This window comes from Macaca fascicularis, chromosome 10 (genome assembly GCF_037993035.2).
Source record: "Macaca fascicularis isolate 582-1 chromosome 10, T2T-MFA8v1.1".
Classification (NCBI taxonomy): domain Eukaryota; kingdom Metazoa; phylum Chordata; class Mammalia; order Primates; family Cercopithecidae; genus Macaca; species Macaca fascicularis.
Window position 1 is genome coordinate 59037432 of NC_088384.1, and position 13221 is coordinate 59050652.

General features: G+C 44.9%; 1 protein-coding gene across 1 annotated transcript in view; it reads right to left on the reverse strand.

The window, feature by feature from the left end:
- Positions 1-7530: 7530 nt before the first annotated feature.
- LOC135964406 (POTE ankyrin domain family member B-like) overlaps positions 7531-13221 on the reverse strand; it is a 32379-nt gene continuing 26688 nt past the window's right edge. Inside the window, exons 11-16 of the mRNA XM_074003180.1 lie at positions 11249-11372; positions 10447-10593; positions 10273-10338; positions 9638-9888; positions 8719-8955; positions 7531-7993 (exon numbers count right to left, since the gene is read on the reverse strand). Coding sequence (XP_073859281.1) covers positions 7531-7993; positions 8719-8955; positions 9638-9888; positions 10273-10338; positions 10447-10593; positions 11249-11372 — 1288 coding nt within the window. The remainder of the gene's footprint in view (positions 7994-8718; positions 8956-9637; positions 9889-10272; positions 10339-10446; positions 10594-11248; positions 11373-13221) is intronic.

The window sequence follows — 13221 nt, forward strand, 5'->3', positions numbered from 1 at the left end:
ATTTGCAATCAAGAAGCCCGCAGTGCCATCCGAGCCCTGAGGAATTGACTGGAGCCCTAAAGGCAGCCCACACCCTGCTCCTGAGCTTGCTACTCGTTTGCTCTATATGGCTCCATTTGTAAGCCAATTGTTGCACTGACGTTTGTGCATACCAGGCAAGGCCAAGCTGGCTCAAAGTAACCAGCCACTTCTGCAAGGATGTGCCAGGAGCCAGTGGACGAGCAACCAACCTTATTCACTGCTGCTCATGATACATCAGTTCTACCCTAGAGGTAGGACCCCAGTGCCATCTGCTTTTCCTCAGGCCTCTGCTCCATCAGCCATCAGGTGGCAGCCACACAGTCTGTTGGAATCTGGCCATCCGTGCTTCCTTGAGTGAGTGAGGTTGGTGGCTGCTCCACCTGCTCCAGGGGCACCCTTGCAGAGGTGGCTGGTTGCTCTTTGAGCCAACTTGGCCTTGCCTGGCATGCACAGACCTCAGGTACCAAAGTGCTGCTCTGAGTGAGTTTGTCCTGCCTGAGGCCAAATTCTAAGCCTGGCCAGGGCCACAGAAGGCCTAGGCCCCTGGGCGGAAATCCTGGCTGCTTTCTGCACTTGAACATAAAGTCCTCCTCAAGACAGCCTCTGGTCTGCCTCTTGGCAATGAAGAAGCCCGCAGTGCCATATGAGCCCTGAGGAATTGACTGGAGCCTAAAGGCAGCCCACATGCGGCTCCTGAGCCTGCTGCTCTTTTCCTCAATATGGCTCCATCTGTAAGAAAATTGTTGCACTGAGGCTTGTGCATGCCAGGCTAGGCCAATTTGGCTCAAAGAGCAACCAGCCACCTCTGCAAGAGTGCCTCTGGAGCAGTTGGAGCAGCCACCAACTTCACTCACTATCGCTCATGGTACATCAGTTCTACCCTAGAGGTAGGGCCCCTGTGCCATCTACTTTTGCTCAGGCCTCTGCTCCATCAGCCATCAGGTGGCAGCCACTCAGTATGTTGGAATCTGGCCATCCGTGCTTCCTTGAGTGGGTGAGATTGGTGGCTGCTCCACCTGCTCTGAGCGCACCCTTGCAGAGTTGGCTGGCTGCTCTTTGAGCCAGCTTGGCTTTGCCTGGCATGCACAGGCCCCAGAAACAGACACTGCTGCATGTAAGCTTGTCCTGCGTGGGGCCAATTTCTAAGTCTGGCCATCCCTGCTTCCTTAAATGGGTGACTTCGAAGGCTGGTCCCACTGCTACAGGCGCACCCTTGCAGAGGTGGTTGGTTGCTCTTTGAGTCAGCTTGGCCTCGCTTGGCATGCACAGACCCCAGCTACAGACTTTCTGCTCCGAGTGAGCTTGTCCTGCCTTGGGCCAAATTCTAAGTCTGGCTAGGACCACAGAAGACCGACTCCCTTGGGTTCAAATCCTGGCTGCTTTCTGCACTTGAACATAAAGTGTTCCTCAAGATGGCCCGTGGTCTCCCTATTTGCAACCAAGAAGCCCACAGTGACATCTGTGCCATGAGGAATTGACTGGAACCCTAAAGGCAGCGCACACCCTGCTCCTGAGCCTGCTGCTCATTTCCTCTATATGGCTCCATGTGTAAGACAATTGTTGCACTGAGGCTTGTGCATGCGAGGCAAGGCCAAACTTGCTGAAAGAGCAACCAGCTACCTCTGCAAGGGTGTGACAGGAGCCGGTGGACCAGCCACCAACCTTACTCGATGCCGCTCATGGTACATCAGTTCTTCCCTAGAGGTAGGGCCCCAGTGCCATCTGCTTTTCCTCAGGCCTCTGCTCCACCAGACATCAGGTGGCAGTCACGCAGTCTGTTGGAAACTGGCCATCCCTGCTTCCTTGAGTGTGTGAGGTTGGTGGCTGCTACACCTGCTCTGGGCGCACCCTTGCAGAGGTGGCTGGTTGCTCTTTGAGCCAGCTTGGCCTTGTCTGGTATGCACAGACCACAGGTACCAAAGTACTGCTCTGAGTGAGCTTGTCCTGCTTAGGGCCAAATTCTACGTCTGGCCAGGGTAACAGAAGGCCTAGGCCCCTGGGTGGAAATCCTGGCTGCTTTCTGAACTTGAGAAGAATGTCCTTCTCAAGAAAGCCTGTGGTCTCTCTCTTGGCAACAAAGAAGCCCGCAGTGCCATATGAGCCCTGAGGAATTGACTGGATCCCTAAAGGCAGCGCACACCCTGCTCCTGAGCCTGCTGCTCCTTTCCTCTATGTGGCTCCATGTGTAAGACAGTTGTTGCACTGAGGCTTGTGCATGCCAGGCAAGGCCAAGCTGGCTCAAAAAGCAACCAACCACCTCTGCAAGGGTGTGCCAGGAGCTGGTGGACCAGCCACCAACGTCACTCACTGCCGCTCATAGTACATCAGGTCTACCCTAGAGGTAGGGCCCCAGTGCCATCTGCTTCTCCTCAGGCCTCAGCTCCATCAGCCATCAGGAGGCAGCCAGTCTGGCTGTTGAAACCATCTCTGCTTCCTTGAGTGGGTGAGGTCAGTGGCTGTTCCACCTGTTCCAGCCACACCTTTGTAGACCTGGCTGCTTGCTCCTTGAGCCAGTTTGGCCTTGCCTGGCATGCATAGACCCCAGCTACCACCATGCTACTCTGAGTGACCTTGTCCTGCCTCGGGTCAAATTCTAAATCTGGCCAGGGGCGCAGAAGGCCGAGTCCACTGGGTGGAACTCCTGGCTGCTTTCTGCACTTGAACATAAAGTCCTCCTCAAGATGGCCTGTGGTCTCCCTCTTTGCAACGAAGAAGCCCACAGGGCCATCTGAGCCCTGAGGAATGGACTGGAACCCTGAAGGCAGGCACACCCTGCTCCTGATCCTGCTGCTGCTTTTCTCTGTGTGGCTCCATTTGAAGCACAGTTGTTGCACTGCGGCTTGTGCTTGTCGACCCACTCAGGGAAGCCGGGAATGCATGTTTTTACCATGCATTTCACTGCAAGTACCTTTCTCTGCAGTTGGTGACCTAGGTTTTCTTCTATAGGTTTTTTTATGGTTTTAGGTCTTGCATTTAACTCTTTAATCCATCTTAATATAATTTTTGTATTAAGCGTAAGGGAATAGCCCAGTTTCAGTTTTTTGCATACGGCTAGCCAGTTTTCCCAACACCATTTATTGATAGGGAATCCTTTCCCCATTGCTTGTTTTTGTCAGGTTTGTTAAAGATCAGACAGTTTTAGTTGTGTGGTGTCATTTCTGAGGACTCTGTTCTGTTCCATTGGTCCATATATCTGGATTGGTATGAGTACCATGCTCTTTTGGTTACTGTAGCCTTGTAGAATAGTTTGAAGTCAGGTACTGTGATGCCTCCAGCTTTGTGCTTTTTGCTTAGGATTCTCTTGGCTGTGTGGGCTCTTTGCTGGTTCCATATGAAATTTAAAGCAGTTTTTCTAATTCTTTGAAGAAAGTCAGTGGTAGCTTGATGGGGATAGCACTGAATCTATAAATTACTTTAGGTGGTATGGCACTCAGGCACAGAAATGTCCTTGAGTAGGGCAATACCATTCAGGACATAGGCATGGATAAAGTCTTCATCACTAGAACACCAAAAGCAATGGCAACCAAAGCCAAAATTGACAAATGGGATCTAATTAAACTACAGTGTCTGCAGAGCAAAAGAAACAATCATCAGAGTGAACAGGCAACCCACAGAATGAGAGAAATTTATTGCAATCTCTCCATCTCACCAAGGGCTAATATACATAATCTACAAAGAACTTAAACAAATTTACAAGAGAAAAACAAAGAACCCCATCAAAAAGTGGGCAAATATATCAACAGACACTTCCCAAAGAAGACATTTATGCAACCAACGAACATGTGAAGCAAAGCACATTACCACTGGTCATTAGGGAAATGGAAAGCAAAATCACAATGAGATACAATCTTATGCCAGTTAGAATGGCCATCATTAAAAAATCGGGAAACAATAGATGTTGGAGAGGATGTGGAGAAAGAGGAACACTTTTACACTGTTGGTGGGAGTATAAATTAGTTCAACAATTGTGGAAGACAGTGTGATGATTCCTCAGGGATCTATAACTAGAAATAGCATTTGACCCAGCAATGCCATTACTGGGTATATACCTCCAAAATTATAAATCATTCTAATATAAAGACACATGCACACGTATGTTTATTGAGGCACTGTTGACAACAGCACAGACTGGAACCAACCCAAATGCCCATCAAGGATAGACTGGATAAAGAAAATGTGGCATATATGCATCACGGTGTACTATGCAACCACAATAATGGATGAGTTCATATCCTCTGCAGGGACATGGATGAAGCTGGAAACCATCATTCTCAGCAAACTAACACAAAAACAGAAAACCAAACACCACACGTTCTCACTCATAAGTGGGAGTTGAACAATGGGAACACATGGACACAGGAAGGGGAACACCACACACCAGGGCCTGTCAGGGTGGGGAGCTAGGAGAGGGATGGCATTAGCAGAAATCCATACTGTAGATCACGGACTGATGGGAGCAGCAAGCCAGCATGGCATGTGTATACCCATAAAACAATCCTGCATGTTCTGCACATACACCACAGAACTTAAAGTATAATTTTAAAAAAAGGAAATTTGCTTTTAAGTAAACTTTTAATCATAGAACTTAAAAAAAAAATCCTTTTGAATCTTTTACTACCACATCATAGCTTGGACAAACTGCTGATATTTTAAAAGTAACACAAACATCAAACAGAAAGAACTAGACTTAGGAACCAAACTCAGGTTTCTGTAGTTAACAGGCAGAATCTTAACACTGGGTCACCAAGACTACTCCTTCAGCCTGGCCTTGGCTAGCAAAAGATGGCCTTGTTATGTAGGTGAGCCTGCTTATGTACAAACAAAAAAAAACACATAAAAAATATTCTCTGATAACTGGATTTTTTTTTTCATTTTTGCAGCCACAGGGCTTTTAGCCAATTCAGATGCCTTGCTCCCCACAATTTGGAAAATTTCCTTGGATTTGACCAAGTCAGGAAGAGATGGGAGAAAAGTGAAACAACAACAATAAAACCCCAAACACAAACACACACAAAGAATTGAGCAAAACAAACAAATGCACCATTTATATGATTACTGAGTGTTCTCATGGTAAGGAGAAATTAAAAGCAGCTGGTGGATAATCTTAAATTTTAGTCATCAGAAAAAATTTTAAGACAAAATTCTAATTCAGCTACTTACCTGGAAATAAGTCTCAGGCTGGTGATCGTTCTCTGCCATCTTAGAAGCTGGAAAAAACTGACACTCACCTTTCCTGTCAGAAGCAAGCCGAAACTCAGGAAAGGAGGTGCCTGCTCTCCATCGCCATGGAAGCAGGAAAACTTGCCTTTGTTGTTGGAAATGAGTAAAACTTCAGCAAAGGACTTGTACAGCAAAATCAACTTTAGATCTCAACCAAATTTTGGGAGATCAGGAACTCTCTGCAGGGGAGAAGCTCCCCAACCTCAGCAAATTATCCTATTGGTTTGGGCAATAAAGATAGCCCAGGTTGGTATCAATCAATAATGAGATTTATCAAAGGTCAGGACCACCTTTCTAATCTCCTTCTGTTTTTTCTTTTCTTTGAGACGGAGTCTCGCTCAGTCACCCAGGCTGGAGTGCAGTGGCGCGATCCCAGCTCACTGCAAGCTCCGACTCCCAGGTTCATGCCATTCTCCTGCCTCAGCCTCCCGAGTAGCTGGGACTACAGGCACCCGCCACCGTGCCCGGCTAATTTTTGTATTTTTAGTAGAGACGGGGTTTCACCATCTTAGCCAGGATGGTCTCGATCTCCTGACCTCGAGATCTGCCCACCTCGGCCTCCCAAAGTGCTGGAATTACAGGCGTGAGCCACCACGCCCGGCCCCCTGTCTTTTTTATCTTTATTGCTATAGTCCGTTTGGTCAGGAACTAGGAGTGCAACACTTGCTTTTTTTCTGTTTTCCATTTGCTTGAAATATTTTTCTCCATTCTTTTATTTTGAGCTTATGTATGGCACTGCATGCAAGATGGGTTTCTTGAAGACAGCATACTCAAATGGGTCTTGGTTCTTTATCCAGCTTGCCCCCGTGTCTTTCAATTGGAGCGTTTAGCCCATTTCCATTTAAGGTTAGTCATGGTATGTGTGGATTTGATCCTGTCGTCATGCTGTCAGCTGGTTATTTTGCAGACTTGTGTATGTGGTTGGTTTTTGGCATTAGTGGACTGTGTATTTCAGTGCGTTTTTGTACTGGCTGGTGATGGTCTTTTCTTTCCATATTTAGTTCTTCCTTCAGGAGCTCTTGTAAGATAGATCCCGTGATAATGAATTCCCTCAGCATTTGTTTGTCTGAAAAGGATCTTATTTCTCCTTCACTTATGATGCTTCATTTTGCTGGACATGAAATTCTGGGTTGAAATTTCTTTTTAAGAAGTTGAATATCTTTTCTGGTTTGTCGGGTTTCAGCTGCGAGTTCTGCTAAGTCTGATGGAATTCCCTTTGTAGGTGACCTTGCCTTTCTCTCCAGCTGCCTTTAACATATTTTTTTTCATTTTGACCTTGGAAAATCTGATGACTGTGTGTCTTGGAGATGATCTTCTCATGGCATATCTTACTGAGGTTCTCTGGATTTCCTGAATTTGATTGTTGGTCATCTGGTTAGGTTGGGGATATTCTCATGAATGATACTCTGAAGTACGTTTTCCAAGTTGGTTCCATTTTCCTCATCCCTTTCAGGTACATTAATTCGTCACAGATTTGGTCATTTATATCATCCCGTATTTCTCGGATGTTTTGTTCATTGCTTTTCATTCTTTTTTTTTCCCATTCTTGTCTGCCTGTTTTATTTCAGAAAGCCAGTTTTCAAGATCTGGGATTCTTTCCTCTGCTTCGTCTGTTCTGCTGGGTGGTTTTGCACATGAGATGGAGCTGGTCAGACCTCTGCTGTCCTTAGTCTGTTTGCCCCTCCCAGGACTCCAGCTTGGGCACACCTGCTTACAGGGCACTCTCGGGTGCCCACACACACTACAATAATTTTCATAATGCCATCACACACAATCACCATGTGACTGCATTATGAAAATTCTTGTAGTGTGGTTTACAGCTCTATCAGGTCAGTTATGTTTTTCTCTGTACGGCCTATTTTGTCTGTCATCTCCTGTAGTGTTGTACAATGATTTTTAGCTTCCTTGTATTGGATGACAACGTACTTCTTTCACTCAGTGAACTTTATTCCTACCCATACCCTGAACTCTGCTTGTATCATTTCAGACATCTCAGCATCAACCCAGTTCTGAACACTTGCTGGAGAGCTGATGCAGTCATTTGGAGGAAAGGAGGCATGCTGACTTTCTGAGTTCTCAGTCTTCTTGCACAGATCCTTTTCCATCTTTATGGGCTTATCCTCCTTCAGTCGTTGAGGTTGCTGACCTTTGGACAGGGTATTTTTCTTTTATTATATCTGATGACCATCAGGATTTGATTGTGGTGTAAGGCAGACTCAGCCAACTGGTTTTGTTTTTGGAGGATTTTAGGGGGCCAAGACGCAGCTCCCAATTCCTGAACTGTGTGCTTTAACTCTGGGGAACGTGTATCGGGCCCCATCTTTGTTCTCTGGCTCCTTGAGGTTTGGAGTCCACCGCACTGAGGGGATCCAAGTGTGGCAGCTGCGGCGGAATGCTAGCGGATGCAAGAGTCCCTGTCTCCCTGCGAGCGTTGACCGGGGGTGGAGGCAAGACTGCTGGTGTGTGGGCCAGGGGGCCCCTGCTGACTCTGTGTGCTGTTACACTGGAGGCAGTGCTGGTTTGGGGTGGACTGCTGGCCAGTGCACCTCTGGGTGCCTTCTCTGAGCCCCCCCTCCCCCAAAGCAGCAGTGGTCGCTCAGGATATAAGAAGGTCCCTTTTTCTCTGCACAGCATTACCTCAATGGTGAAATGTTGACAAGGGTGGGGGTTTTGGCTCTGTTCCAACCACGGCTTCGTCTTCAGTGGCAGTTGGTGTGGGTTGGGGTGTGTGCTGCACTCCCATGTGCTAGTGCTATCAGGGCAAGTACAGAAAAACCCACCTGTGTAAACACACACAGCAAAGGGATGTGAGAAGTTTCCATATAAAGGGCTGCAGTATGGAGAGGTGATGTGCAGGCTGGTGCATGGCTGTAGGGGCCACCTTGCTGCAGCTCTCCACTAATCAGGCACGGTCCACTGGTACAGAAGCTATGGTGTGTGCATCTGAGAGTGTCCTGTAAGCAGGTGTGGCCTGGCTGGGGTCCTGGGAGAGGCAAGCTGACTAAGGGGTGCTGAGGTCAGACCAGCCTCACCTGATGTGCAAAACTGCCTAGCAGAGATCAGGTCTCAGAGAACTCTCAAAAGTGAACCCCAGCACAGCACAACTGCTCTACACAAACATGGCCAGACTTCTCTTTTAAGCAACTCCCCTTTTTAAAGAAGGAAACTCTTAGACCTGATCTGTGCTGGGCAATCTTGCACATGAGACAGGGCTGGTCTGATCGCAGCACTCCTTAAGTGCTGGGATAAAGTGTCTCATAAGAGCAAGCAGAGCTAGAGAGATAGCTGTCCCTGTCCTCTGGGCTGCATGTCATCTGACTTGTTGCTCTACAACTTTCCTTGTCTCCTGGAGGCTCCACCCGAGAGAGATGTAAGTTAGCAGTTACTTAATGTAATCACCCCAGGATGGAGGGTCTGTGCTGTGAGCCCAAGCCAGGGTTCCCTGTCTGGTGATGAACAGTGCAGGGTGTGTGGTACCTGTGGGAAGTGGACTGGTGTGTTCCTTGGGTCAACTGCAGCTTGTTGGAGGTGTCGATATGGCACTTAGGGTCTTTGCTCCCTTGATATTCTGAGAGAAGCAAGGGCAGTTCCACTGCAGAGGCAGCAGCAGAGAGGATTTCAGTTGCTCCTGGAAGCTCAGTCCAGGGAATTGCCAAGTTGCTACAGGCTTGATAGTTCCAGTGAGGGGCTGGCTGGAGACCCTGCCAGGAGGGCCTACCCATTGAGGAGATATGGAAATGGGCACCCACATAACAGTCTGGCCACTTTTCTGTGGGGCTGCTGTGGTATGCTGGGGGTCCACTCCAGTCCCCAATGGCCTCCTATTTTCCAGTGCCTGAAGGTATCAGCAGTGAAGTCTGCGAAAAGGCAGAGATGATAGCCTGCCCCTTCCTCTGGGAGCTCTGCACCTCGGAGGTATGAACCTGTTGCCAATCTGTACACACCTGTAGGATGTGGCTGGAGGCAAGTTGAGAAGTCCTGAACAGTCAGGAGGAACAGGAACAGGGACTTGCTTAAAAAAGAAGTCTGGTCACATTTTTGTAGAGTGGCTATGCTGTGCTGGGGGTTGACTTCAGCCCCTGGTTGCCTCAGACACTCTGAAACTTGAAGGCTGAAATGGCTAAGTTGTCCAAATGGCAAAGATGACAGTCTGGTCCTTCCCCTGGAGCTCTGACTCAGGGAAGTCTGAAACCTCTGTCAGCCAGAGAACAGCAGTGAAGGTGGCTGGAGACCCTGGTTGAAAGCCTGCACCCAGTGATTACAAATGTGGTCGGAGACTGACTTAAACAAGAGTCTGGCCACGTTTTTGGAGGGTGGCTGTGCTGCACTGAGACACTATTTCCACCCCTGGTCAGCTTGGGCTCTCCAAAGCCCATGGGCCAGAACGGCTAGGTACCCAAACAGCAAAGGTGGTAGCCCTCCCCTCTCTCTGGGAACTCTGTCCCAGGAAGGTTTCAAATCTCCGTTGGCCAGGGAACACTGGTGGGGGTAGCTAGAGGCCTCAGGTGGGAGGTCCTGTCCAGTGATGAGGAACGGGATCAGGGCCTGCTTACAGAAGCAGTCTGGCCATGATTTGGTAAAGCAGCTGTGCCGTGCCACAGGATCTCTTCTGCCCTTGATGGGTTTGTAGTCTCCAAAGCCCACACACTAGAATGACTAAGTTGTCTGAACAGGAAAGATAGGGTCCTGCCCCATCTTGTCTCTCAGAATTTATCCTGTGTGATGCAGCTTAATGTTTAGGCTGTTAATTTTGCTGTCAACAATAGAGTTGTTCAGAAAGAATCTCACTGTTATCTTTTAGGTTAGATATATGAGAATTCATTTTTTCCTGTAAATAAACCTGTTCGTGTTTGTTCTCTGTAAAGAAGTCTCTTTCATCTATTTGACATTGATCACAGTCATGTAGGGCAGCAGTCAGTCTAAAACGACATGATAGGATTTCCATTTCCAGTGTTTCCTAGCTGTGTCTTACATTCTGCAGTTCAGAACTGAGCATTCTCAGCGGTCAAAATGCTAAGCTGTCCACTCTACCGAAATACTGATTTTTGCTAATGCTTCCTTATTCAATTTTACAGCCTTAAGAAGTTTATCATTATTCTCAGTTGTCAAAATGCTAAGCTGTCCAATGTACTTAAATGCTGATTTTTGTTAATGATCCTCCTTTAATTTTACAGCCTTTAGAAGTTTATCATTCTTTGCTTTCACACTTTCAATTTCCTCCAAAAGTTTCTTTTCCCTTAGCTGGCTCTGCTCTTTTATTTTGTCTACTTCCAGTCTCAGCATGACAATTTCTTCCTGCAACATGCGATTTTCATGCAAGAGATCTTTTTCTTTCTTATTGGTAAGAGAAACCTAAGTAAACAAAGGGAACTTTTAATTAGCACTCAAGAGAATGACATATGATGATTTCTTCTGAAATTAAAGTATGACATTTATATTTGTAAAAGGAAAGAATTCCCATAGTGGATATTTAACTGGAAAAAAGTTGGACAAAACTTCAAATCTAAAAATGTGTAAATTCCAAAAAGTTGAAATACTTATTTAAAGACCATGAAAAATAAGTCACTAGAGGATTTTTAGAATTTCAGAATTGGAAAAGCCTTTCTATGAATTATAAAAAACACAAATGCATAAAATATAAGATTAATATGCATGAGTATATTTTTTAAATTGGGTTTATTCTCTGATATCTAATCTATCAACCACACCATTGTAAGAACCTTAGCTATGCATATATTTGGACAGAAGCAATTTCTTAAAGTTCTTTAAGTTCCTTTTTCTGAAGAAAGTTTTATCAATATACTGCTTTTCTAATATTTTTACAGTCAGTTATAAGAATTGCATTTATTCATAACTGTTTAAGCATTGTACCCTTCCACAATGTACACATAGGCATCTAAACGTTGCACTTCTGTTTTAAAAATCCTTTGTACTTTCCAAAATACATAAAGTTGTCTTTTAAATAAATACACATATTAAAACATTTGAAAATGACTAAAGAAAATACCTCAGAATTCATTTTCTTTTCAGCCACTTCCATCTGCTCTTGTTTACCAGTCAGAATCTCTTCTTGTGATATTCCAGCATTCTGTTCTTCTGAAACTTGCTTCTGGGTATCATTTTGTTCATCACTAGAAGAAATTTTGATTTTCATGAAATACTGGAGGTGTCCCTAAAATGATCTACAGGGCAACATGGTGCCATCAGATGTCATTCACACAATGCATATCTCCACATTAATCCAAGACAAGGCAAAGGGGTCTCACATCTCTTAACCCAGCTCTCCCCAACCATGTTGGCACCAGGGACTGGTTTTGTGGAAGGTAATTTTTCTGTAGACCTGAGTTGGGGGATGGTTGCAGTATGATTCAAGCACATAACATTCATTGTGCATATTATTTCTATTATTACTTATATATAATGAAATAATTACATAGCTCACCATAATGTAGAATCAGTGGGAGCCTCAGCTTGTTTTCCTGCAACTAGATGGTCCCATCTGGGGGTGACAGTAGATGGTGACAGATCATAAAGCATTAGATTCTCATAAGGAGTGAACAACCTAGATACCCTGTGTAAGCAGCTTACAACAGGGTTTGAGTCACACTCCTATGACAATCTAATGCCACCACCAATCTGACAGGAAGAGGAGCTCAGGCAGTAATGTGAGTGACAGAGAGTGGCTTTAAACAGATGTAACTTTGCTTGCTCACCTGCCACTAGCTTCCTGCTCTGTGGTCCAGGTCCTAACAGTCCAGGGACTGGTACTGGTCCATGGCCTGGGGATTGGGAAGCCCTGTGTTAACCCATACTTTTTATATTTATTTTTGGGAAACTCTTTCCACTTATATTCTTGATTCCTCTGTATTTTATAGACAACTTAGAAATTCCTTTTGGAACAAGACAGGGTCTAATATTGTGTCTTTAACATTCAACTTTGAATTAATTTTATCTGTGTATGTGACAGAGATGTGAAATAAAGTAATCATTAATCACTTTTGATTTTACTTTTATTTCATGCATGTTAAGAATAAAACTGGGAAGTCCTAGGCAGAGCAATTGGGCAAGAGAAATAAAGGACATCCAAATTGGAAAAAAGAAAGTCAAATTATCTCTTCACCAATGATATGATCTTATCCCTAGAAAACCCTAAAGACTCCTACAAAACACTCCTAGACTTGATAAATGAATTCAGTAAAGTCTCAGAGGCTACAAAATGTACAAATACCAATGAGTAGTACCACTGTACACAACCTACAACCAAGCTGCGAGTCACGTCAAGAACCCAGTCCCTTTGACAATGGCTGCAAAAGAGTAAAATACCTAGGAAAATATGTAACGAAGGAGGTGAGTCAACTATAAAAGGATAACTGGAAAACACCAATGAAGAAAATCAGAGATGACACAAATAAATGAACATACATCCTATGTTCCTGGACTGAAAGCATTGATATTGTGAAAATGATCATAGTGCCTAAAGAAGTCTACAGATCCAATACAATTTCTACCCAAGCACCAATGTCATTCTTCACAGAGTTATTTTAAAAAGCTGCCATTCATGTAGAACCACAACAGAGCCTGAATAGCAGCACACACACCAAGCAAAAGGAACAAACATGTTGGCATCACATGACCTGAAAACTGTAATTATTTTTAATGAGGTAAAAATGTATAAGAATATTACTGTTATTGTACAGAGAAGACAGTGAACAAGAAAAGGAATTTAAAAAGAGAATATCACTACCATATACATATATTAACTGACAAAGAGACTAAAATCTCCTACTGGAGATTATGTTAGGACTTGAACAAAAGCTTCTAGAAATACCAATAACAGAAACAAGGCAATTAATTTTAAGGAATAAATTATGCAAAGAGATATGTATTTTAAAAAATGTAAACAGATCTTCCTGAGAGCTATTATTAACCAATTCATCGTGACCACAATTTTAAAATGAGGTCTAAAATTCTGGAATATAA